The 27,279-nt window shown below is 35.9% G+C and overlaps 1 protein-coding gene across 1 annotated transcript in view; it reads left to right on the top strand.

The window, feature by feature from the left end:
• The window catches only part of FMN2 (formin 2), a gene marked incomplete at both ends in the record, with an annotated part of 134,359 nt that overhangs the window by 77,799 nt on the left and 29,281 nt on the right, over positions 1 to 27,279 (top strand). The window contains 6 exon segments of the mRNA XM_082048938.1: positions 13,063 to 13,124; positions 20,560 to 20,651; positions 20,809 to 20,938; positions 21,887 to 22,033; positions 24,583 to 24,642; positions 24,814 to 24,934. Of these exon segments, the coding sequence (XP_081905064.1) occupies positions 13,063 to 13,124; positions 20,560 to 20,651; positions 20,809 to 20,938; positions 21,887 to 22,033; positions 24,583 to 24,642; positions 24,814 to 24,934 (612 nt within the window).

Raw genomic sequence — 27,279 nt, 5'->3', positions numbered from 1 at the left:
CTTCCTTCTCATCTGCAAGTTTTTTTTTTATCCTTTTAACTGCTTTCTCACTCTAATGTAATTCCTCCCTGTAAAATCTAGTTTTATGGTGTTATTTTAAAAAATCTTTTCTCCTGTTCTATAAAGAAATTTCATTTAATACTGTTACAGTGTCTCCAACTCTTTTGTGCACTATTCAGAAGTAAATAATGTGTTGCTTCTGCTCTTTTGGTGTTTCAGCCTAGTTGCTTTGAATAATAATTATCACATCCTAAGATTAAGACCTCTGCATGTCGTCTCAAAGATATGCTTCACAAAGTAAACCTTTTGCTACTATGTTTTCTGTATTGCATATTATCTTAAAGCTTCTACCATTTAGGAGTCATTATTAACATGCTAGTTGAATGATCTGTAATAGGGTACTGTGTTTTTTCTATTTAGACATGAACTCCCTCAGCAGGGAATGTGGTAGATCTGTTACAATAGATTGCTTTATATGAACTGACTCACACTTTCTTCAGTAGTCATTGCCACTCTTCTGTGGTAATCAAGTATGGCATCATGTACAACCTTTTATTACTTGTGTTACAATGATGATCTTCCTTCTAGTACATTTGGAGCAGCCCTAAATCTACCAGTAAATACCCATTCGCCCATTGGAAATGTTAGATGCCTGGAAGCTACAGAGTATGTCAGAAAGATGGAGCCAACTTCAGAGCAGTAGTGTTTTCAAATTGGATCCATCTTTTTGAAACCCCCTGTATGTGGAAACGCATCACATATGCAGCCTGGACTTTCTCTGTTGTGCTCTGCTTATCTGGGGCATTTTACTGACTCCTCTCCTTCGGCTTCCACCTGGACTTCCCTCCTCCCCGACCCACCACCTTCCTTTCCGTCCCTGCCAGGTGCGGGGCCGCGCCCCTCTCCCGTTAGACCCTCCTGCCCATTGCCCCTTGTTGCTGGCGGCCGCGGGCCCGGCTCCCCTCGGCCGAGCCTCCCCCGGCCCCGCCAGCCCCCCGTCCTCGCTGCCGGCAGCAGGTGGCAACAGCGGCCCGCGGAGCCGCCGGCGGGGGAAGCTCCGCGCCGCTTCCCGGGAGCCGCCGGGCAGCGCCGAGCCCGCTGCCCCACGGCACTGGCTGCGGCGGGCAAAGTCCTTCACCTTGCGGCTTCGCCCCGGGAACCGTCTTGGGGGCGCTGCCCGTCGGCATACTTCTCGCCCACTGAACGTCCTCTCTCAGATAATAGCTCTGAGCTTAAGGAAGGGAAAATATGCTGCAAAAAGGGGGGAGTGATTTGCTTGCTTCATCCATCCCTCATCCGTGGTAGGTAAGGTAAGAAGCAGTGCAAGGGAAGTTATGGTTTTCTACTGCAAAAATTATGGAACGCTTAGTCTGAGATCCCACTGTTGGTCACGCTGGAGCCACTGTGTGGATGTTCCTGTAGCTTGCTTTATGAAGTACCTGGGTTTCTCCTACTTTTTCCCTCTTCTTTCTCCTCTTCCGTCGTGATCCCTAGACAATGAAAGATCAAGGTTATTTCCATTGTTTTGCAGTCCCACAGGAAACCTCCCTAAGCAATATATATTGCATTCTATTTCAGTGTAATGTATTTTGTGTTTTTAGTGAAGCTGCAATTGCTCTAGCTACCTGGACACAAAATATACCTCAATGGCATTGAACTGAAGCAACACGGAGCGTCTCTTGTAATCTCAAAGTGCTCAGCAGGCCCAATCCAGTCATGATACTGAAATAAATACACATAGGTGATTTCAAATAACATTTGATTTTTTTTTTTTCTTAGAATTTCTGTATTTTGGTTTGCCACGTACCCAGGCAATATGTTTTGTTGCAATCCAAGACCTTATTTCCTTGAGTTGTTAATACCAGCTTCTGAGAAATACTTTGAAGTATGAAGAAAGATGGGACTTAAACCATAAACATACATCCTTCTGCCCTCAGTTATCACAGGATTGTGATTTGAATTAGTAAAGCTATGTCATCTGTAATCTACCCAGCCAAAAATCTTTTTGCATTATTTTCATAATCCCCCCATACTTAGAACATGGGCTGAATATCACAAGATCATTACATCATTTTTCTTAGCATCTGTAGCTCTTTAATACTGTAATTTCAGAATATTTGGTGAAAAGCTTAGTGCGGGTTAGTACAATGAAATTGCTGGTGTTTATCCAGACATCAGACTAGGCAGACATGTAGAACAGCAGATGACATCTAAACTTTTCTCTGCTATGCTGAAAATAAAATTTTAGTTTGATTTGTAGAATAAATTTAGAGTATTTCATTTTATTTGAGTGAGATGCTACCATCTGACAGAAGGAAAGGAAAATTTGCTTTTGAAAAGAACCCTCTCAAATGTTTTATGTTTGTAATTCCTGAGCTAAAAAAAATATATTGTATTTTGACTTGTGACTGCAACAGTTGACTATACAGCAGTTATAGGTTAATTGGGACTTGCTTTGTCTGATTTTTTTGAATCCCTTTAAGTTTGCATGTAGTTTTTTCTAACTAGCTCTGCTACTACAGATATTGATGTCATAATACACAACTGGCTAGGTTGAAACATAAGGAAGGAAAGCTTGTTTCTGGATGATCAATGCATGTCTTCTTAGTTAAAAGACCTTGCAGTACTTTCTGTTGTAAATCATCAAAAGGTAGCAACATTCCATGCAGTCTCTGTAAAATTATTTAGGCTCATTGATGGTAGAGAACTTCAGAGGGACCTATCAAAGGGCAAACACAGCTCAACTCTCAATTTCTAGAAAGCGCATTCTTAGCGTTTAGTCTGGCTGTTAAATAAGGCAAGTCCTGTAATGTTGCCTGCTAATTTCTCTCTCAAGCTATTAGTCTGTATAAATACTAACATTATAGTAGTATAAATGATCTTGAGTTCCAACTGAAATTCTGACCCTTCACCCTTTTGCTTTCTTTGAAGTCACTGATAGTTTCAGTGAGTCTAGGATTTCATACAAATACTTTATGTGATGGGGAAGTCAATATATCCCATGAAACATTGTTCGAAAGGTTAATTTCCCTCACTTTTAGCACTTAAAATATTCTTTCTATAGTGAATTTGTTGGATTAGTTTACAGACATCCTTCATGCTTCCCTGCTTTTGGTCTGCAAAATTAGGGAGCCATCTACTTTTGAGTGTCTTCTCATGCAGGTATACATAAGAACTGTAATCAGGTTGCTTCTTAACTTTCTCCTGTATAAGCTAAAAAGATCAAACAATTCCATAGAAAGACAAGTTCTTGAGGTTATTCTGCTGTTTCCTTTTGTTGGTCTCTTTGATATTCCACCAGCTATAGCTCTAATCCAATGATTGTTTTGACTTCTAGTCACTCCTTGAGAGACAAGGAGTCTTATGTTAGTCATTGATCAGGATTACTGAGAGTGTAATCACAGCAGTTTTTTGAGTGAGTTTGAGTCTGCTCAGAAAAGAGCAGCTCCCCCATTAGCATTGCCATGTGGACTTCACTAAGGATTAATAACTGTTTTTAATCTCTTTTTGGTGTTGGTGAAGATATATTTAGTTGCAGTAAGATGAGAACAGATTCCTGTGAAAGCCTAAGATATTCTCCTTTCTGGTGGTGTTTCATGAGCCATTAAATTTTCAGATCTGTGAATTAGGCAGTGGTTAACTCATTTAGTGTTGACACTTGAGTAATTCAATGTAAGTATTCTAAATTGCCAGCTGGACACACCTGGAGCTCCCTTAACTATATACTAAGTGTGGGTAACTTCATAATGCAGAAGCCAAGATCCTAAGCCAGCTGCTTAATGTGGAGAATATAATTTTTTGGGGGGGAAAAAAAAAAAAAAGTATGTTTGGTGTCTGCCCTGCTAACTTTATCAAATACATATGCAGAGTGCAATGTAACTATAAAGCTGTTATATCTTTGCCATTATTATGAGGGGTGAATTGTGGTCAATCTCAAACAAATACAATAGTGAAAAAATCAAGAGGTTCAATGCTGAATTAGAAGCCTGAGTAGAGAGTGGAATGTTTATAAGGAATATGGAAAGATTTGGGACTGTCCAAAGCTGCTCAGGGTCACAGAGTAAGACAAATAGTTCCCATAGGAAAAAGTTTGTGTTGTCCCAGTGATTATGATGTTAGAATAAGCAATAAATTATTCTTCCAATAGTTGGAATCATTTTAACCTAAATTTATTCTTGATTTTATACTACTTTAAACCTAGGTTTCATCTTTGTCAGTGAACTACTAGATGATTCCAAATAAAGCTGTTCCTCTTTCTCCTGCATTTTGTTCATCTTTGTCATCAAGAATGAGCTCCCTAAAGCATTAAAATGCTTATCTCTTTGCTTATGGACTGGACTTCTCAGAGTTAGCTGTGGCTTTGTTTACTTTGAGCTGCTCTAATGAAAATAGATAAGCTGGAATTAAACCAAAAGACAGCAAATTTGAATTCTGAAAAAATCCACAAGTAATTAGAAGTCTCCATTAGTTTGAAGCCTGAAGGCTTCTTTGTATTCCAAAGTCTTGCTAACTTCTTCCAGCTGCACTCAGTGAGAGATGCTATGTTGTTCTGCAAAGCTTGACTTGTATACATCCTTTGATTGTCACGGTTACACCATCACTGGTGCCACAATTAGCATGTGGAACTCCTGGACATAATGTCATTAAAATAGAGATTGAAAAGTGTTAGAGCCAGTGTGGATCTAAAAGAAAAGTCAAACACTAACACACAGAAAACTGCAGTTTTATTTTGCTTGACTCATGAATATGAAGCTATAAATCAATCTGTTTGCAGACCGATTGATACACAATGGCAGATCTACTGCATATGTGCCTTGCAGCTGATGTGTTTGTGCTGTTTGTTTTTACAACATGCACTGTAAATACATAGTCATGTAAACATCCTAAAAGTATATACTTCAGATATCCTGTTCTAGTAGTCTCCCTAACAAAAGTGATATGCTTGATAGGTATGACAAGTTTCATTTTGAGAACTTCTAAATGGAATGCCTGTGGCTTGCTATACTACCTTAACCAGAAAGTGGAAAAATTTAATACAAGCTGATATTGAAGTAAAAGCTAATAGCATTGTTGTTTTTATAGCAGTGATTTTCTGTAACAGAATTTTTTATATGTAAAATATATCCATATGCCAATGATTAATTTTATATCAAAATCTTGTTCTTGAAACACTCGTAAAGATACATTTACAGGACAGAAAGTTTGCCTAGAGAATAACAAAGCCCTACAATAATCACAGAGCTAATTTTTTAAAAAGTATTTAAATGTGTCCTATATCATTTGCATTTGTGTACTATGCTAAGCCTTGAGTAGGATTTTGGAAGTTATTGTGGTAATCCTTTCCAGTTTGTTGAAAATCTTGAATCCTGCCAGTCAGTCTTGTGCTTCAAATTCACTCATTGAAGACCTGCCCCTGTCAGGTTCATTGAGACTGTTTGCTCCACTATGGACTATAGTTTAAAATAAACATAATCTGGTAAAATGCCATTCTTTTCTCAACCTTCTTATATCCCACACCCATGTTTTTTTCACCTACCAAATTCAAACAAATCTTATCTAAACAATTAAGATAAGCATTGAAGTACTCTCTATAGTCAAATCAGCAAACCTCTCAAAACCAGAACTGAAATACAATCTCTCTAAATTAAACAGTCTACAATGGCAATCATGTTTGTATTTAAACATTTTATTCTGAAAGGATTACAGCATTGGTCTCCATTTTTTTCCTGCCTAGACAAGAAGGCGACATACTGAGTCAAACAAAATACATTGGTTCTCGAAGAACTGAACTTACACACTTTTTATGAACAGACTGTATAGGTGTATGAATTTAGACATCACATAATCAGTAACTGCTGTCTTTAACATAGTAGGCAATTCTTTAAAAGGTATTAATGTAACTGTTTATATTACCTATATATAGCGGTATATAAAATCTAGTTATATATTTTGTTGTATGTGTGTATATATATTGTGTGTAAAAAAGCTCTATTGATACAATTTTATTGTTATATATTAGGGATACAACTTTAGGGAATAGGAATCCCAAGGACAAATCTGTAAAAAATTGAATTCTGTGTATAAAAGAAGAATCAGTACAAAATTGCTATTAAAGATTCACTCTTTTTGATGAGGTCTCCTATGTCTGTCACTTCAAATTTTGCAAATATTTTTTATTGTTTAATTTATTTTATTGCTTCCCAGAAATATGATTACATGTTCTTGGAGGTATTTACAAATTTTAAGTCCTTTAAAAATAATCCGAAGCAAGAGCTAAGATTAATCTGTGGTTTCTGCTTGGAAATTTTGAATTCTGTTCTGGTTTCTTACACAGCTTTAGATCAAGGTGAATTACTGATGCAGTAAAACTGTGTGCAAGCAGCATTAAGTGCTGCTCCTTGCCTCTGATCCATGCCGTAGGTACTTGTGTTGAAGATCCAATCTCTGTTGTGCTTTGTGCACTTAAAGTTTTCATCCTGAGCAGGTTGGAATATTTGCTAATAGATAAACATATCACAAAGATACTGAGGGCAAGCAGGTAGGTAATAATACTAAATTGTTTTCATTTATGTTAACTCTACCCAGTGCAGCCATCTGCTATCTACCCCTTATCAACAGGTATTTTTTTCTGCAAGTTGTAAAAGTCCAGATACTCCTGTTTAAAAATTATTTTATTTCACTTATTTTCTGAGAATCTTTAAAATTATACAGTCATGATCCATGTGCTTTTGCTCAACTCCCATTATTACAGGGACATTTGCTTTTACCACTGTTTTTTCCGTATTTAGGTAAATATAACATTTATTTCGAAGAAGCCAATTTGGGATTTAACTGCCTGCATTAGGAGATTCACATTTCTATTATTTGAGACAAAGGAGAATCCCAAGAGAATAGCAGTAGTTGTCAAGTTGTTGGAAGTATCACACAAAAACACGATCTTGTGCAGTTGATCTGTGTTAGACGAAGGATGCCAACAAGTTCACATGGAGAAAAAAAAAAGAGCAAATGGTAGTCATTTTTCCAATTGTGGGTTTACTAGCTAATCCATGAAAGACTGCAAATGTTGCATTTTATTTTATTTTTAAATACAAATATTAAGTTGGATTTAAAACTAGCTTTACTTTGCAAGTAGCTTTATATTGCACCGTACCATAATCTTTATAGCAGCAAAGGAAGCCACTGCACTTTGATCTTCTAAGGCTCTGTTGTCTCTTGTTGATGAGAATGTTGAGGCAGATGTGTTTTCTTCTACTTCTGAATTGAGCAGCTCAGCTGTCAGTCATGCCAAGGAACCTGATGAAATTGTCTACACTGAGACTTTTTTTCTGGTTTCCTTGTATATGAATGTGTGGTGTTCTTACATTTTCTTCTAAAGACATCTGTCAGTGAAGGCTTCCACTCTGTATTCAGCAAACAAACACAACTTTGTTCTTTTTCTCTAATTTGTTGTCAGAAGCATAAATTGATCAGGCTGTATACTGTCTGACTTGTGTTTCTTGTATCAGAATCTTTCTATTGCTTAAGGTTTTGCCAGTATGTTGGTTTTCTAATGATATTGGGTTTTGACCATTTGAAGTTTACTAACCATACTTTATTCTTGGAGCAGCTATTTTTTTTAATTAACTCAAATAATTGTTCAAGGAAGATCATACAATGTGATACATTTGACCTACTCATCTACTCATGTGCCTTTTTCCCTTTCACAAATCCTTTTTACATATTCAAAAATGAATTGAAGTCTAATTGAATTTTCAAGTACAATTACTTGAAAACATTTTAGAAGGTTGAATGGTTTTTAATGCTACAGTTCTGCCTCAAAATTATGTAGCAATTTTGAGACTCTATTTATGTACAGCTCATGGTTTCTTTATAATATAGGTACATGTTCCTAATAACAACAAAGTCCATTTTTGTTGCAAGACTTGTTGCAAGATTGCAAGATGCCCTTTCTGTTTCTTTCCCTCTTCCTGTGGTATAGATGAGTTAATTGTTAACATGGAGCAGAATTACCTGGAGATGTAAGTTAGGAAAAAGTATTGTGGAAGTTGTAACCTCTCAGTATCCTGTGATCTTGCATGTTAGAGTCACACAAGGGGCAGAACAGCTGTGAAACCCCCAACTCTGAGCCCCATGCAAAAGTGTGTGATAAGAATACCATGATTATCTGCTGTAGAAGTAGGAGGTCCTTCATTCAGTGAAAAAGAATCAGTCTGCCTTTGCAATTTGCTGAAGTGACTGTTGCTGCCATTTGACAGAGGAGATGTGACATTTTGAGAAGGCTCTTTGTGTTCTTTTGGAAAGAGCAGATGTGAAAGCAAAGAGGCAAAGATGTGCGGAAGGAAAAATGGAGTGGCCTCTTGGAGTGATACTGCTTGCTTTTTGCAGAGTCATGGAGAAGTCGGTTGTGATCGAAATCAGCATGGAAAACGTGGGTGGGTGGTTTGTTTGTTTGTCTCCCTGAAGCATCTGAGGATAGCAGGATTGGTTCAGAATTCCTTTTGCAAATTTAAGGGGGCTTTGCTTCAGCTACTGCGGAGTTAAACCATAATCTGTTATCAGTCAACTAGGATTTGGAAATTGCTCAGTCAGTTTTTGGGGTGACAGCAGTGCTTCTAGGAGGTCTCAAGAAGAGGATGCTCACTTTTAGATGGAGTCCAGAGACAGAAGAGCTTAGGAAGTATATTTGGAAAGGCCAGAGAAATGGAGTGTGATTTGAAATCTGCCCTGAGAAAAGGGAAGACATAAGACCAAAATTTGGACTGAATACCAGTCTTCTGAAAGTTATCCACAAGTGAGATTGTGCTAATGACAGTTTTATGATATAAAAGTTGGATGCAAAGGATTGGCTTGATAATGCTCTTTCTTCTTCTCGAAATTCTATTCAGTGGGAAATTTTGAATTTTGGCTTTTTCATTTTAAAAGGAAATTCCAGAGCTTTTGACTTGCGAATGGAATAGAGGTTCCAAGCACTGCGTAGCCATGGGAAGTTGTCTCTCTCTAAGTTTAAGTGGTGCTACTGGTGGATTTAGATGCATAGTCTCAGGCAACTGTTGGTCTTCTGAGTCTGCATTGCTTATCAATTTTGTTTTAGTCATAGCTGGTAGTTAACATGCTCCTAGATGTATGAATAATCATCAGTAATGATCTGTCCCAGAATAATTAAAAAAAAAAATACAGCTAATTACAGCTACTTTCTTTTATAGTCTTCCTGAGAATACACTGTGCATCTTCCAACTTCCTGCTGGTGTTTTCTCATGCATTTCTTCTTCAGCATAATATTTGCTGGCAAAAACTTGGATCTCGTTGGTGGCTTGGTTACATACTGTGTTCCCCTGAAGACATGTGGGTGGTGATTATTCATTGTGTTGGGGCTTTTTTTGTTTGTATATGGTAGAAGGTACATCTGTTCTCAGAGTTCAAATATACCCAATAGAGTAATGTCATTTTTTTCTTTTAGCAGCAATTTTGTCCTCTTGTCAGGTGAAGTATCTTATAAGGTGCCTAGCCAGACCTGCAAATTAATTGATATTAGTAAATAATAGTCTTTGTCTCTGTGCATATATTTTATTGTCCTTCCAGTTTGAAACTAGTATGGTTGGTTTGTTATTGTGGGTTTGTGTAATTTATTGTTTGTAATTAATTGTTTGTATCAATTTCTATTACAGAAATACAGAATGGAATGGAAACTCTTCTGCTAAAATTTCTATATTCTGCAGTTGCATAAGAAAGACATAATTTCTATCCCAAAGACACTAGTTTAAATTTCCATGTAGATTGATACAAAAACAATGAGAATATCAGGAAAGTTTAAGACCCACAAGAGATTTCTGAAGCCTTTATTTTGTGTACAAATCTCTTGAAATCTTTCCCCTTCTCTGTCTTTTATAGTGTCAAGCAACACTTGGAGACTGCTCTTCAACACTTCTCTTTACTGGGTGTATTTTCTGTAAACATCTGTTGACCAGTGCTTGCTTAAAAAAAAAAAAAAAAGTTGGTTTGTAGTTCCTTGTATTTTTAATCTGTTATTTTTTTTGTGTGTATCTGGACACACTTGGTTCAAATTTGATTTAATCATACCTACAGATATGTGTATATACATTGTTTCTATCAGAGTAAAAATCAACAGATACTCTTCACTGCCGTCTTCTGAATGTGTCAGAAAGGCTGGATGATGTGCTGGCTATTAAAGATCATTTTGTAGAAGTCCAGACCAGGATTTGACAATGTTAATTTTGAAACAACAACAACAAAAAATCACTTTCTCAATAGTGACATGGGTCAAAATACCTAGCAACTGCAAGACTGTTATAAACCCTTCTCCAGATGTTTGCGTCAAAGTATACGGGAATTGTAGCATAGCTCAGAATATTTTCATTCAAGGAAATCAATGTTTGTCTATTTTTTATTGTTATTTTGCCACCACATATGGAATTCTTCAGTTAGATATTTGTGTAGTCATGCTGATTGTATGGAGGGGGCATGTTTAACTAGAAAGCTTGGCTGCATCGGGAAACATCATTGTTTATATTGGTTCAAATTGTCTAGATAATGGCATTAAATATGCAACAGTAGTGATTTATTTTGCTAGCTACCATGTTCTGCATGACAATGCTGCAGTACCATCAAGGAACAGAAGTTCCTTTCCTGATTCCTCAGAATGGGGGGAACAAACCTATGGTGAACATTGAAAAATCTTGTTGGGATGCTAGAGTGCTATTTATAAACATATACTTCTTTAGGTGCAATGTATGGAAATATATTTGTCTTGGGAGGGGGAATTTTAAATGTATATAGTAGGATCTAATTTCTTTAAGTCCTTGTCTCAGACAGATTTGTTTTAAGCAGCTCCCTGAAGTATGTACACTCTTCTGCATACCTGTTTTGTTGAAAGTACACAGACCTGGCACCGTTGTGTTTGCCAGGCGTTCCCTTATCTCCTGTGAGCATTCAAACAAAAGTGTTCTATTGCTCCCAGAGTAATCCGTGGGTGATCTTAACATTGAGCAAAAGTCAGAGCAGAATCTTATGTCATATTTCTTAGTGCAGGAGCAGACAGTCTCTGGAAGGAAGGGAAGGTGGGTGGAGCAGGGAGAAGAAAACCACAACTCAGAATAAATAGTTAAAGGGTTGTGAGTGTTCGTATATGCAAACATTGCGTAAGCATAAGAATGATGAAATGTAGGGATAATACAAACCAAGTTTCATAATATATCCTGGTTTTAATAAAGCTGTTTGTATATAGGCTTTGACATATGTGTTTTCTTAAAGTAAAGCTCTCAAACCCATCTCGACCCACTTTCTACATGCATGTTAATTTTGCTCTCTAGTTCTACAAGGCAAATTTGACATATTTTTAAGTATGCAGATAGTCCTACTGGGCAACAAGGATTATCAAATATGACATCTACTACAGTACCTTTTTGAGAGGGCATCTTTAAGTCACTGTTGCAACAATTTTTACACTCGGGGCGGGGGGGAAATGGAGTTTAAATATATCCCAAATAATTAGTAGCAGATTTTTGCATACTCCCCCTCTCCCAAAACAAAACAAAAATCACATTCGTCCCTGAACTATTAACTGTTACGTAGCCACTATATTTCAGATTATCTTGCTCTCTGGTAAAGGAAAAATGAAAAAAATTGATTTTTTTTAATATTATTTCTTAAAATTAAATAATTACCTAATTTTTTTTTTAGACCTGCATTTTAGCTTCATGCCGTGTTTAGAGATATAGAGTAGCCTGCTTAGTTTAATCAAGATCAACACATCTTTGTTTATAACTTTCTTATACTGTAACTAAAACTGTGTCTCAGGCCTGGAAAGGAGAAACATGATGAGTCCCAGGCTCAAAGTAGTATCTCTAAATGCTTTAGGGCAATTGGAAACAAATGAGCTTGAATTATATTGTCTGTAGCCTTTAGGGGTATACACAGAATTTCTCTGTGACAGTTAGGGACATAGATTTATAGGACATAAAGTAGCTTAGTGCTGGGTTTCTATCTCTGATCAATGTTGCAATTTCTAGCTTAATCTTGCCTAGGGTATTGTTCTACTTGTTTTATAAGTACACACATACAGAGCCCATTACAAAAAAAGGGTACAAATGAATGAAGGGCAAAATGGTAAAAAGACTATTATGTTGTGATTAAAATAATTTATTACCATCAAATATGTTCTAATGCCACATTGTAAATTTATTTCAAGATTTAAAATCTGGATGAGGAAAGCTGCATTTATCTAGCTTTTAAATGAATGGTCAGTGTGTTTGCAAAAAATATGTAAGAGGAAGACTTGAAAGTACTGTTTTTAAAATAATTTTTTATATTAGCTGAAAATAATTTTTCACTAGTTTGCACAAACTTTTCTTATACCTCATGAAATGTTCCTAATATAAGTGACGAGCCAAGGTTGCGTTCCTAGAAGTGTACCCCTCCTAATGATTTGTTTTGTCCAAGTTAGGTAGAAGGAAGGCACTCTCTCTGTGCTGTTCAACTGGCTTTTTGATGCTGAAAAGATACTGTATGTGTGTGGCATCACAATTGGCTGGGAACAGGAAAGGCATATTTTGTATCTGTACTAAACCTGTCGGCTTAGTGCATAGAAGACTTGACCCTTGTCAGGTGTCTCGAAGTTAACTGGCTGACTTATGGATTAATCAGTTTAAGACTGAAGCCAACCAGTGACAGGAATGGGCTTTGTTGTGTGAGTGTGTGTGTGGCTGTGGTGCAGATTTACAAATTTTTATAATGCTTTCAGTCAGACCGTGAAAGTCTAATGTAAAGCTTATCTCTGATCTCTGGCTATGGCCATACTCGTGGGATCATGTTTGTGTTTGGAGGGAGAGACATGAATTCTTTAACACTTGACACCTGGCTCTACCAGGTTTCTAGCCCATAGTCTCAGGAACGGCACTATTCAAGGCATTAATAAAGTTAAAACCCTTAAGCTGTATGACCAGTAGGTCATAAAAACTATTGCTGGGTATTGTGCTCAGTCTGTCTTTTACAGCTGGATTATCATCCTGACAACTAACTCTTTTTTCCTTTTGTCTTTTTTTATAGCTGTTGTGAACTTGGACAACTCTGTGGTTGACCTAGAGACCCTTCAAGCCCTCTATGAGAATGTGAGTATTCAGAGGAAGTCCATATTATGTAGGAATACTGTAGGTCCATATGAAGGTATCTTTGGTTTGCATCAGTAATTTTCAGAAAGCTTGTAGAATGTGTCCTATTTTGAAGTGTCTTTATCTTCCCCAAAACAACTAAAATAATGATAAGCATTTCAATTGTATTAATTGTCATCGTGTGTTTTATATAGTGCATACTTTTTAATATAAGTGTCATAATCAACTTCTAAATGACTAAACAGAAATTGAGCTAAATTGAATTTGCTCCTTTTCTTTTTTTCTTGTGTGGGGCAGTCTTGCATAAATAGGTATCAGACCTTGTACTCCATGTCTTTGGTTTTACTGCCTAACTTCACTAATACAACAATGCTGTTAAATTAAAAAAAACAAAACAAAACAAAACAAGTTTTAATAACAGCAATCATTCGATTTGTGGAACTGTAGCTTTAATTATTATAATTTCAGGGATTCCTCCAAAATAATTTTAACTCTCTGAAAGGAAAAAGTTTGCTCTAAGTTAATGTAATAAAAGGTAGTATAAACTGACAGGGCCTTTTTAAATGCCTGGTACTAATCAATCAGAGAGTGTTTGACCACTGGGTATGCAAAATCAGAGATTCAGAATATACTCAGGCATGTTCTAAAACTTCACAAAGCTAGTCACATGTAAAATTTAAAAAATGGATCTTGGAAACATCTTTCTGCCTCCAGTTGAGGCCAGTGAGCACTACCCCTTCCTCTGAGCACATTGCCTGAATACATAGAGGTCTGGCTAGAGGTCTCTGGAAAGAGCAAAGAGGATATTTAGCCTCTAAAAAACCTGAAAATCTGAAACATAAAGCTGTGAATCATGGAATGGTGTTGAGGCCAATGTATGCTACTGTATTGGATTTTTTTTATTTCTCCCACATTATAATTTTGATAATTTGGTTACTAGTTTTACACCTTTCAGATTTTTTTTTTTATTTTAGGCCCTAGATTTTTATGGTCTACTTTGGAAGGATTTTTTGATTTATGAAATTTCTTCAAGCCCTGAAGTGGGTTATTTATGAGAGAGAGAGACAATAAGTTCTAGTCCACTTTATAATGGGGAAAAAAAAAAAGGAAAAAAACCCAAAAACCTGACAAGGACTAAGAAGCTCTTCTACTCTTATTTCATCCCTGAAGAATTAACTTCCTTAACACTGCTCAGGTAGATAATGGTCAAATGGGAAACATATTCTAAGTGCTCCCAAATCTCTATCCTTCAAACGCTTCTCATCCTCATGCCACAGCATTTTGGGCTTGGCCTGTGTTATTTTTATATTGCATTATTTTTGATCTGCTCCCTTACACAGATATGTTCCACACCATACATTCTTTGGCATGTAAAAAATTGAAGTAATATTATATATTACATGTGCATGATTGTGAGAGATTGTATTGTGGGAAGTACAGAATAGATACTGCCCTTATGATCAGTTTCTGCATACTTTTTCATATTGTATAAGACTTCTTTTTTTCATTATGGTTTAAAAAAATAGTCCTCCTATGTGGCTAATATACTAATAGGATACTTCTCAAATGCTTTCTTAACATCATTGCTAATATACTTCAGAGTTCCACTATAAAAGATTACCTGCAAATTCACAGTTCATTGAAATGACTAAATGTCATTTGTGTTCCTTTTGTCATTAGCTTCACTAATTACAGAAAACGCCTGAGAAACATTATCCCAAATGAGGAAAATATTGTATGCTAATCTCAGGCAAGACTCACAAAATTTGAATGACTGTAATATATTTATTTGCTTTGAATGGAAGACAGATCAGCCCAAGTTTATCACTGTATTTTCTTGGATACAAGACAGAAGAAAGAAAAACAAAACCAATCCCCTCCCCACCCAAACAAACAAACAAAAAACCAAAACCACCAACCCACACTAACCAAAAAACCCACAACAGTTTATCCGGAGAGAGCTTCATACAAGGACCTGAATATTAATCCTGGATCCTCTGATAACGCTTTGTCTTGAAAGAAAGATTTCTTAAATTGAACCTTTTTTTATCTTTTACTTTTATTTGTCTTTTGTGAAAATGCATCAGACTTTGCACTTGCTTCCCTTGATTGCTTCACTAATTATAACAATATTGTTCAATAAAAAAGTGTAAGCAATGAGTAGTACCAGAGACCCTGGCATGTTTGACTCCTCCTTTATTTCTCAGACTTAGGTGGTGGTGTAAGTGGGGATAACTTTGCCTCATTTGGCCCCTTTGTAGACCTTAACTTAATTTTTAGTTCCTAGGGTTTATTTATTGGATTGGGGTTTTTTGCTGAATATTTAAATACCACTGTACTAGTTCTCAGGTTTTCTGTTTGATGTCTATGGAACATATGGGAGCATTTGTTTTACAGTCCTCCCACAGAATTTAATCATTTTTTTCTGATTGCGTATGTCTAGCGTACTGCTTTTGCTTCTTAAATGTGAATGAAATTTGGGCAGTCTTCAAACTTAAACACACTGTAATTTTAAAAGCCACAGTCACAAGGGCTGAATACCTCTTTACTGAGCAATTAAAGTCTTATTAAACCACAAAGTTACTGTATACGTCTTAGTTACTTTTTATAAATGAAGAAACGGACACCCCATCAGAGACCCAAGCCTTAATAATTTATTTAGTACTATCAAGTGGTATAGCATCAAGTGAGAGAACTTTGTTACTTGCAGCACTGTAGGGTACAGTCACATAGTTCTTACACATGGTTGTGTAGTTTGCTTTATAAAGAGTTGTTTAAATGTGTTGATAATCAGGTATGTATTAAGAGCTACACAATTTTAACAGGAGAGTCTTAATATACTTTTATAAACACCCTAATAGTAATGCTTTCAGGTGACAGCTATTAGAGAGGGAGAAAGTAGATAAAACTCAGTGGAGTTGTCAATTTGTTATATGTGGTCATGCCATATTGGTTGTGATGAGAAATGTACTTGTTTGCAAATAAGTGAATGTCTACTTTGGAAACAGGTAGCCTCTTAGCAGCTGAGATTGTAGCTAAAATATCACTGAAAACAATAAGCCTACTTCCGTTCATGTCTTCACTATATTGTGAAAATAAGCTTATCAAAAAAGGATTAAAAATTGTATCAAAGGATTATTTTTAGTCTATGGATTTGCCCTTTTCAAATCCATTTAAATCACAGAATGAAATATGTATGCTTTCTTAATTTGACTCTTGGTAAATTAACCAGTTTCTGTTTATAAAAGACTTAGGTCAATGCTTTGAAAAACCTGAAAATGCCATTTGCAAGAGCAAAAGGCACCCAGAAGTCTGAAGTACATGCCTCTGCTGTGTCACAAATATTCAAACCTTTTCCTCAATTACTTCTTGTGATTTTTTTTTTTTTTTTAAACTGACAATTACAATGCAGTATCTTAATGTTTTTCTGCAAAGACTGTAGTTTGTACCTGACTTCTTATAGGTTACCCAATTTCACAAGAAAGTGATAGTTGCTATTAACAACTATCATATTGTATATCCTTGTTGTCTCAGTTACTTTTAATGATTTTATTTAGACAAGTCATTGATGCTTTTGAAATATGTAACACTAACTTTGGAAATCAAGCGGACCAAAAAGAATCCACCCCAAATTTGAAAAACCTACACGTATTTAAACAGATATAAACTCAGAGGCTAAGGTTCTGTTGCAAGGAAAAATGGTATCCGGGAAATGTATATTTATGTTGTGAAATGGAAAAATGGTCCTTACCCTAGATTTGGTCTCACCAAAGTTCATCAGTTTACAGTCTGACAGAAGTGGGAAAGTTAAACTAAGGCAGTGTATTTTTTACAGTAAGTTCTATCAGATTTATGCTCATTTTAGATATAGTTAATATCACATTATTTTGCTTTATATTATTTTGTTCCATTTATGATGCTATATAATAGCTAAAATTTGAGTAAATAAACAGCAATGACATTCAAAGAGGGGCTAATGCAATCAGATTGATTACTTCTATGGCAAATATCTATCAAATGTATTCTCTTGACACAAACGTTTGAGGGTAACAAAAGCTTTTTTTTTTTTTTTTTAGTATCCATCTGAAAATTAGCGAATAGATAAACATTAAGCATAAAGCTAAATGGTAAATATTCTGAGAAATAATCTTTAATAATAACTGTGCAGGAGGTGTGTCAGCCTTATTCTTTTTCTGTTGTAATTTTAAATATACGTAAATCAGAACTCTGGAGCCAAAATTAGGGACTTGAATCTTTGAACTTGCACAATATACTCAGACGGTGTGATTTTGGTGAAGAGTGTAAAACATCTCTCTTGAATTTTGCTCACACCTACCCATGAGTGGATCATGCTTCACTCTTGTATCTTTGTTAGTTGTTATTTCTTTGGACAAACAATTTGAGAATAATGGCTTAAATAAGGAATAGTGAGTCTGCCTAAATTTACATGTGGGATTTGGTGGAGAAACATTAGCAGAAACATTGAATGTGCATATATGTAATAGATTGCTGTGATAAGCACTCTAAGTACTCTCCCTGTTTATTCTAAAGAATTTGTAAATAATAGTTCGGTTTTATGCTCCTTTCTAAAATATTTTCTCGTCTTTAACTATTATGAAAACTTTTCAAGTGATTTCCTTTAAGTTTAGCAGCAGATAATATACTTTGAGGATTGATCGGAAATAACAGAACTTAATTTAAAAAAATATAGTGTGAAAACTCATTTGCTTTTCGAAATACCTCATTCAAAAATTACAAGTGTAAATTGAATACATTACTTTTTTTAAGGGTAAGTTGAATAAATAAAATAAACCTTCTTACAATGTATGTCATTTTCATACTTTGATGTCTGTGCATCTACCAACATGACCACTAGAACGATGCTACCTCTCTTTGCATCCTTCCCATTTCTAAAATCTATAGATTTCATCCATTTCCAAGAGAGTTTTCACTGATTTGAGAAGAAATTGAAGCTTTCTTTTTCTTTTAACTCTCCATTGGGTTAGAATGTCCTAGATGAAGTGAAGAAATCTCCCATTTACGCCTGCTCCCTAACACAGACCCAAAAGCAAGCCTTTCTCCTCAACAGCACTGCAGTTAGTTGTGTCTTTCCTAGTCCTCATCCCATGAGTCTTCTCCAGATGAGTCTTCTAAGATTAAGAATTTGTACAATTTCCTGATCTTAGTATCTTGAAAACTTCCTTCTCCTGACGACAGAATTATACACGCAAAATTCACTACTGTAATTATACTTGTAAGTCCTATGCCTGCCTTGACAGAAACTTTACAGAGAAAAGTACCTTTGGAGGATAAATCCCCTAGTTTTTCTCACACTGAAGCAATACTGGGGTAGGGAGTTCAGGAAACTAGGTGTTACGGATGGGCCACTGCCAGTATACTAATATTAAAAACTAGTAAATTAGTCTCAGCCTAGCCATTGTTAACTGAGAAAGGCATGATACCATGTACACAAATCAAGGAAGGATCAAGCAAGTGAAGGGAAGTGATTATTTTTCTCTTTTCGGCAGTGATGAAACCACATCTAGGGTGCTGTGTCCAGTTATGGCCTCCCTAGTGCAAGAGACAGGGGCATATTAGAGCGAGTCTAGTGAGGGGTCATGACAATGATTAAAGGCTTAGAAAAATGTATCAAAGAAAGAGAGGCTGAGAGAGCTGGTGTTGTTCAGCCTGGAGAAGAGAAAGCTCAGGGGACCTAACCAGTATGTACAAATACTGACTGGGGAAGGGGAGTAAAGAATACAGAGCTAGATGTGGTGATGCCCAGCATGAAGAAAAGAGGTAGTGGGCCTCTTGCAATTGATATTCTGGAAATTCCAATTGAAAATAGAAACAACCTTTTTTTTACTGCAAGGGTGTCCAAACACTGGAATAGGCTGCCTAGAGAGCTGGTGAGGTCTTCATCCTTGGAGATATTCAAAACCTGTCTGGACACAATACTGAGCTACATGATCTAGCTACCTCTGTTTTGTGCCAGAGGGTTTGACTAGATAATCTCCATCAGTCCCTACAAACCTCACGTATTCTCTTAATCTGTGATACAGATACTACTACCATTAGTATTTCTTAGTGTTGAGAACAAAGGCTATTGCTAGGAGTTAAAAAGAAAAAAATATTTACAGTATTTGCTATTTCCTGTTGGAGTATTTAATCGATAAGATCTGACTGCTTCAGAGAAGATGACCCTTGAAGAACATCCACAGAAATGCTGGCTAAATATTAGGATGTGTAGTATTCAAGACAGATGACCTTGCAGTAATTTCCAGACTTCTTGAAGTAATCAGAGAAACTCTGAAGTGCTTTTGCTCTAAGCAACTCTTCAATCTCTTAATCTTTCTGTTTCACATCAGTATTTTCTACCTTTTCATATGAAAAGACGTTCAGCAACCTCAGGACAACTGTCCAAACCTGACTTTCTGATTTCAGATTGCTGATGGAGTTGGGGGAGTATGATTTGAGAGAGTTCCATACCTCTTCTGCTATTCATGCAAAAGCATGCGGGAAAGAATGCAGATGCAGATCTTTTGCTTTGGCATTATTTAAGTAGTTAGAACTTAATTTTCCACTGTTGTCTTTAAGTTCTGTGGTGGAGTAAGTTAAAAAATGTGTGTAATGTTTTCTTAAAGGAGTAAAGGTAGAAATATTTAATTCTTTCTTCACATGCTGTTCTATTTTCCAGTATTGCAACTGGAAAAAATAAATTTTCTGTAGCCGGAGCATAGACGTGAGGCACTGTTTCTTTTGATTGAAATATTGAAGAAAAGACCACACAGTGAACGACAGGGTTCTCCAAGAAACTAGGCAGTTTACATGTAATTGTCTTGGCTTATTAAGATAAAAATGAAAATAATTTTACTCCAAAGAAGTATGCCCTAGTTCTCATGTATTCTGGTATGTATGATTGTTCCATTATGAATCAACTATTTTTTCTTGTTCCATAGTGTTTTCCAAAAATTGAATAAAATTTAAATTGCAGCAAACAATACAAACCTATTTTCATTTAGGTTTTTTTTTAACATATATTTAAATATATGTTTAAAGAACAGATTGTATTCAAATGCAACCCAACAGATTTAGAAAGAGAAATACAACTTGAGAATTTTTTGATCCAACCACTTTATAAACAAGCAAATAAAAGAGAGTAGGAATGAAAATTATTGTCTTGGTGCACAGCTGAATTAATACATCTTTTGCAGATGACCAGTAGTCAAGAACATTATTTGGAAGATGTTCTGTTTTCCACCAGATGTATTTATACTTAGAATCACTCTATGGACTAAGTAGTTTAACCATAAGCAAATGCTAGAAGGAAAAGAAAAATCTATGAATGTGATTTGTTACAAGAGTACCTTTATCTGTGTCATTTTACCAGGTTATTAATAAACATTTTTTAATTACTTTGTTTTCTTTATTCCAGAGAGCACAAACAGATGAATTAGAAAAAATAGAAAAGCATAGCAAGGCATCCAAGGAAAAAGAAAATGCTAAGTCTTTGGATAAGCCGGAACAGTAAGAACATACTTATGAAAGAAGAATTTTGCATGTTTCAGAAAAATTTCCCTGCTATAGTAAACTATCTAGATATGTTACAAAAGAAAAAAAAAATTCTGTACCTACTGACAGTGCTGACAGTGACCCTTATAATTTTCTTTGATCACTTCTACAGGTTCCTCTATGAACTCTCACTAATTCCCAACTTTTCAGAACGTGTATTTTGCATCTTGTTCCAATCAACGTTTTCAGAAAGCATTTGTTCAATCCATCGCAAACTTGAATTGTTACAAAAACTGTGTGAGGTAAGTCGTGCTCTGTGAAAGAGTAGAGCTAAATTTCTGATACTTAATCTTGTTAAGTTGTACTCATATTTCAAAAGTTTTTTCTTTATTTACTTTAAAGTACTCATTAAATCTGAAGGATAGCAGAATGGAACGTTTTATGATTGTACTTCAACATCAAAGTGAATTTTAAGATTAGTTTTTGGTACTGAACTATGTTTTTGCCATCAAAGTATATAAGTTTCTGGAAAATAGTGTGCTGTGTCCTTTAGTTAGAGCAAAATCTTCCCTCTTCATAGTGACTATATCCCTCCTTTCCAAATGAATGCCACTTGAATCCACCTTGTGTTTGCTTGGATTTTGCAAGTGCGCAACTGAATAATATCTCTGCTATCTAAAATTAGTTTGAGATAGCAATTGTGCCTCCAGCTAGAAGAGATTAGTGGAATTTTGTCATCCCATGCAAAACAAATACATGGCTTTAAAATGCAGGTTTCATCAGTATTTTCATAGCTGAAGACTATTTGAAATACTTGTACCATTAAATAGATTTTAAAAATTTGATCAATTAAATGTTTTAATTGTTCCATGTAGGTTTTTAATGAACTTATTGCAGAATACTCTCCTCAATTAAATATACCATTCACCATATCAACATCATTTAATGAACTGCTATTTTGTCTTTCTCAGCAGGTCATCTCTGATAATATTGTATAGGTTTCGTATTTTTTTTTTTTTCCCTAAGTATCCATTTTGGAGATAGCATTCTCCATTCACAACAAATTACATACTGATATTATTCTACTTCTACATGTTGCAGTAGAAGGTTGTTAATTCCCTATATTTGAGCCTTTTTTGTAAGTGTTATTTCTAAACACAGTACCAACACATCTGCTTGTCAGTAATAGTGTTAACAGTGAATATTATTATGAGTTTGAACTGAGAATTGTTTCTCTTTCTGTTTTGTAGACGTTGAAAAATGGATCAGGAGTTATGCAGGTCCTGGGTTTGGTTCTTGCCTTTGGAAATTACATGAATGGTGGAAACAGGACGCGAGGACAGGCTGATGGCTTTGGACTAGATATCCTGCCAAAACTGAAAGATGTGAAGAGCAGTGTAAGTTGCTTCTAATTTTCCTGTAGACCTGAGAATGTTAAATTCTCAGAAAATGACTTTGTCTCTATTTCTGAGTAAGTAGTGTCAAATTTATGAAGACATGTCAAAGGGTATCCAGGTTCCAGTATAAGTTGGGGAATGACCTATTAGAGAGCGGTGTAAGGGAAAGGGACCTGGGGGTCCTGGTGGACAGCAGGATGACTACGAGCCAGCACTGTGCCCTTGTGGCCAAGAGGGCCAATGGCATCCTGAGGTGTGTTAGAAGGGGGATGGTTAGTAGGTCGAGAAAGGTTCTCCTTCCTGTCTACTCTGTCCTGGTGAGACCACATCTGGAATATTATGTTCAGTTCTGGGCCCCTCATTTCAAGAAAGACAGGGAACTGCTGGAGAGAGTCCAGCGTAAGGCAACCAAGATGATTAAGGGAGTGGAGCACCTCCCTTATGAGGAAAGGCTGAGGGAGCTGGGTCTCTAGCTTGGAGAAGTGGAGACTGAGGGGTGACCTAATTAATGTTTACAGATATGTAAAGGGTGAGTGTCATGAGGATGGAGCCAGGCTCTTCTTGGTGACAACCAATGATAGGACAAGGGGCAATGGGCACAAACTGGAACACAAAAGGTTCCACTTAAATTTGAGAAGAAACTTTTTCTCAGTGAGGGTGACAGAGCACTGGAACAGGCTGCCCAGGGAGGTTGTGGAGTCTCCTACTCTGGAGGCATTCAAGACCTGCCTGCACCCCTTTCTGTGTAACCTCATCTAGGTGTTCCTGCTCCGGCAGGAGGATTGGACTAGGTGATCTTTCGAGGTCCCTTCCAGTCCCTAACATTCTGTGTTTCTGTGATTTTGTGGTATCCTTTGTTACTCTACTTAGCTGAACATACTTTTAGAGTTGGATGTATTTATGTAGAAACATGAAAATGAACTGTGTATTTTCATTACTGTACAAACAAAAATATATTATGTCTTAGTTCCTAATCTGATATGTATTGACTTCTGGTAGGCTTCATTGTTCTAACTTTTCCTGTATTCAGAACCAATACAATGATCCTTACACTTAAAAAGTTTGATGCAGAAGTGGAAGCAGTTGGAATAAAATATTTGTGAGAAAAAAAAAATATAGTCACTTCTGAAAATGATCGAATAGGCATCCTGAGCATTTAGGATAACCCAAAATTCATCCTTTATATACATCATTATTACAGAGTGAGTTTCTGATTGGACCACAGAACCTTCAAAGTAATCAACAGGAATTGTTGATATAAGATTTGTCTGGTATAATCAACTGAGTAAAAAGAATTATAAGCAGTCTTGTTTCTTGCACAGTGCTAAACTATAGATTGTTTGTTACCAGCACTTTTTTGGCTTTGATTATTCATATTAGAGTTATATTCAAATATCTGCTTTTGTTTACAGGGAAACAACAATCTTTGAGTCTCTATGACTATGATGACAAACCTCATCTAAATATGGACAAGTGGCATGAGAGAGGTTATAGGAATGATTCTTGAGACTTTAAATTGACCCATACCTGTATCTAGTAATTGCCAATATCTGCTATTCTTAAAGTAGCAGAAAGAAGAGTTTGTTTCCCTGCTTAATGACTTGCTAAATATACGCACTTTAGCTGCTGGGTTAGGTAATGCGAACAGACTGTTGTTTACACTGAGTTGAGAAGCCATGTCAGCCTTTAAAAAGATGAAGGAACTTCATTCCAGCATATTTGTTTCTTTGGTAAACCAAGGGAGTGATGATGTGAATGAAGCCTTAGTGCAATGTGTTTAGGGCATCTTTAGCTTAGCCTTCTGGTTGATTTTAGGTATATCACCAGTTTCAGAACCTGGCTTAGTAGAACAATCAGGCACACTGAATTTGGTTTGGTGACTCAGGTCTTTAGCACACAATTTGCTGGAAAGATTTTGACTATTATCCTTGCAATTGCAGGAATCTTCTCCAGTTTACTTGCTACCGATCAGTCAGAAAAGTTCCTACAAAATAGTTTTCTGAAACTATCTGAAAACATAATTCTGCCAAAAATCCTGTTCAAATAAAAAAATTTCTGCTGAAGCTTCATTACAGAGATTACAGAAGGGAAACAAAGAGAAAGTTCCCCCAGAAATGCCAATATTTCATTTAGAAAGACAACTTTATTTGTTTAACTTTGCTTTGATTATAGTTATAGATGAATAAGAAGATTTGAATGTTGCCAAACAAGTTGCATACATCAACCTAGAAACAATTTATCCCTTCTTTTGTGGGAAATTTAAAAATGCAAGGGTTCACTTTACAGTCAGATAAATTTTGAAAATCAGGAGTGGCTTACATGAGTGTTATATTTTTCTGTTATTTTCTTCAATGATTAAATGGTATTTCAGGGTGTGGTTTTTTGTTTTGTGTTGGTTGGTTGGTTGGTGAAGGCACCAAATCAGCAATATATTTTCTGTACTTGACACTAAATATCTCATTTACTTGAATTATCATTTTTATTTATTTATTTATTTATTTATTCAGTGAGTTTCAGTAACACAACAAACTTCATTCTCTTCTATACAGGACAACAGCAGGAGTCTTCTATCTTACATTGTCTCATATTATTTGCGTAATTTTGATGAGGTGGGTGAGAACATTGTTCTTTTAAATTGAAGTTTAAAAGTCGACTTACTAAATTTGCTCTTCTGGAGAACTTGAGGAAATGTGCACGAATATTATTTCTGCTATCAGTTATATTTTGGTGTATAAAAAAGTACTGAGCACTATGTAACTATTCATTTGTGCTTTTGTCAGGATGCTGGAAAAGAACAATGCATCTTTCCTCTTCCAGACCCACAAGATCTCTTTCAGGCTTCACAAATGAAGTTTGATGACTTTCAAAAAGATCTTCGCAAAATGAAGAAAGATTTGCGAGGTACTGAATCTAGATTAAGTACTAACTACATATTGCCAACCTCTCCCTGCTGTTATTATTTGTATCATTTTTAGAAATTAGATGATAGTATAAAAATAGTTGTGTGTTTTGACTCAGTTACTGTTTTGTTTCCTCTGATTTGTTTTTTCATGACCATTTAACTAATAATTCATTATTTTCTCTAGATCACCTGGAAGAGGTTATTAAAATAAACAACATCAAACCAGTTATGTTAATTTTTTTAACTGATTTACACAGATCTTTCACCATAAAAAAAAACTTCAGAGTGTTGGACCAAGTCCATGGAAAAAAAAAGGTTGATAATTGGGTCCAAATACTATCTGGCAGACAAAATAATATATATGTCATGTTGTTAAAGACAGTTGAAATAACCTGGCTTTACTGAAAAAAAAAAAAAAAAAATATATATATATATATATATATATGCAAAGGAAGTACTTTTTTTCTCGTACTTGTGGAATGATTTCTTTAATTGAACTCAACAAGGTTAGAATAAGATGTATTTGCTAGACTTCAATGAATAACAACTATTGCATACAATACATTTCTTAATAACTGGGAACTAAGCACTAAATTTAAGAAAGAGTACCGTTTGAACAAATGATGGCTAATATCCATGATCTTATATGTTTTGCTAAAAGTCTCTGTCAGACTCGCCAGGTGTGTACCATTATGCTAAATCTTGGAGAGAAGGATTCAAATCAGGCTGTGGATACAACCTTTATATGTATGTTGTCTTGCTGATTTAGAATGCCTATACATGTAGAGACCATTAGTCTCTGAACTATCTAGAATGGAAGGTTCTCTATTGCAACAAAAATGTAGCATGGTTACCAAATGGTATCTGACCTTCTCTTCTTGCCCCTATCAAGCTTTCTCTTTGGGTGTTTAAAAATTTATTTTAAACATTTAGAAATACTATTTAAAATTGTACCAAGGTCACTCAGTGCCATACTGAGGACTGAACTGCAGCACCGTCCATTAGCTGCCCTGTACAATCTAGGGGGCTAAAATCTCACAATTAAGCCATGAAAATTTATTTCTATACTACTTGTAACTTTCAGATTATCTGAAGGCTGATCTCCAAGCCTGGACAAAGAGAACAAAGATGGTTAGGTTTGATTGGAAAAGGTGATTGAATTCAGGTACATGTTTACGAACATTCATGGGGGCAGATACTATTCCTCGCAAGTTCACCAAAAATGTTTTTATGTAGATGAAAGGCTAAATATTTTTAGATCAAGGTTGAAATTTGCACATAGGCATAAATCTTGCATGGATTAAATCCTCACTGTGCAGTGATCAAAGCAGGGGTTCTGTAAAAATGGAAATTACGCGCTTTGCTCTGCCATGAGACTACAGTTGAATTCTTTCTGTGCTTCCAGTCCAGCCCCTTGGCTGGAGTTTCTGTTGTCAGTCTGTTCCGTAGTTAATGAAACTGAAGAATAACTACAGACTCCATCACTTTTTCACTGTTGTCTTTGGTACAAACTTTCTGGGGATATCACAGACTTCCTTCTGCATCCTCTCCTGAATATGAAGCAACAATTTCAATACTAGTCTGCAATCTCATTCATGACTTTCGGAGTGATACAAAATGCTTTATGTTGGTCTCATTTCCAAAGACGAGTGTTGTCCTAAGTTAAAAATAATTTCTGTTTAAAAAAATTACGACCACAAGAACATTCACTAAAAATTTTAGGTGTTACAGTAGCCTGATTGTTGTAATGCTTTCAGTAAGACAAAATAACCAAGTTTGATGCCAGTCCTTTTTTAAATAGAGTACAAGTTTTAGCTGAATGGACAAAATTACTTCAAAGTTATTTTCTTCTGCATTTAGTTTAAGTACACTACCAGATTTGCTAATCCCTGTCTGGAACTTTGAGTTACTAGAGCTAGCAAGTGCATCATTAAATGACAGCAGGAAGAGGGCTGTAACACATTGAGCGAATTCTGACAGAACCCTAAATATGATCATCTTATCTTGAAGTCAGTGAGAGTAAATGAGTATTGAATATTCCTGGGAAATACTGATTTTTACCAACTTTAAAGCCATAGATATAGATGCCCATGAATGCATTCCAGTTTTATACTGAGGTGCAGACTGTAACCTTGGGACTCTTTCCTCAGTAGATGGAAGATTTCATTAGAGGATTTCACCTTTTATGGAGATGGGATTGTTTGCTTTGTTCTTCATCACTGAAAAACTGAAAATTGCAGATAACATTGACACAGGCAGTACCACCAGTTTAAGGGTATTCTGTCCATGTTAGTTTCAAATACCCTGCAAACCATGCTGGGTGAGATCACACTTAGTACAATGT

Source organism: Streptopelia decaocto (genome assembly GCF_964273445.1).
Source record: "Streptopelia decaocto genome assembly, chromosome: 3".
Taxonomy (NCBI): domain Eukaryota; kingdom Metazoa; phylum Chordata; class Aves; order Columbiformes; family Columbidae; genus Streptopelia; species Streptopelia decaocto.
The sequence above is the reverse complement of the archived record's forward strand: the minus strand, read 5'-3'. Positions and strand labels throughout refer to the sequence as shown.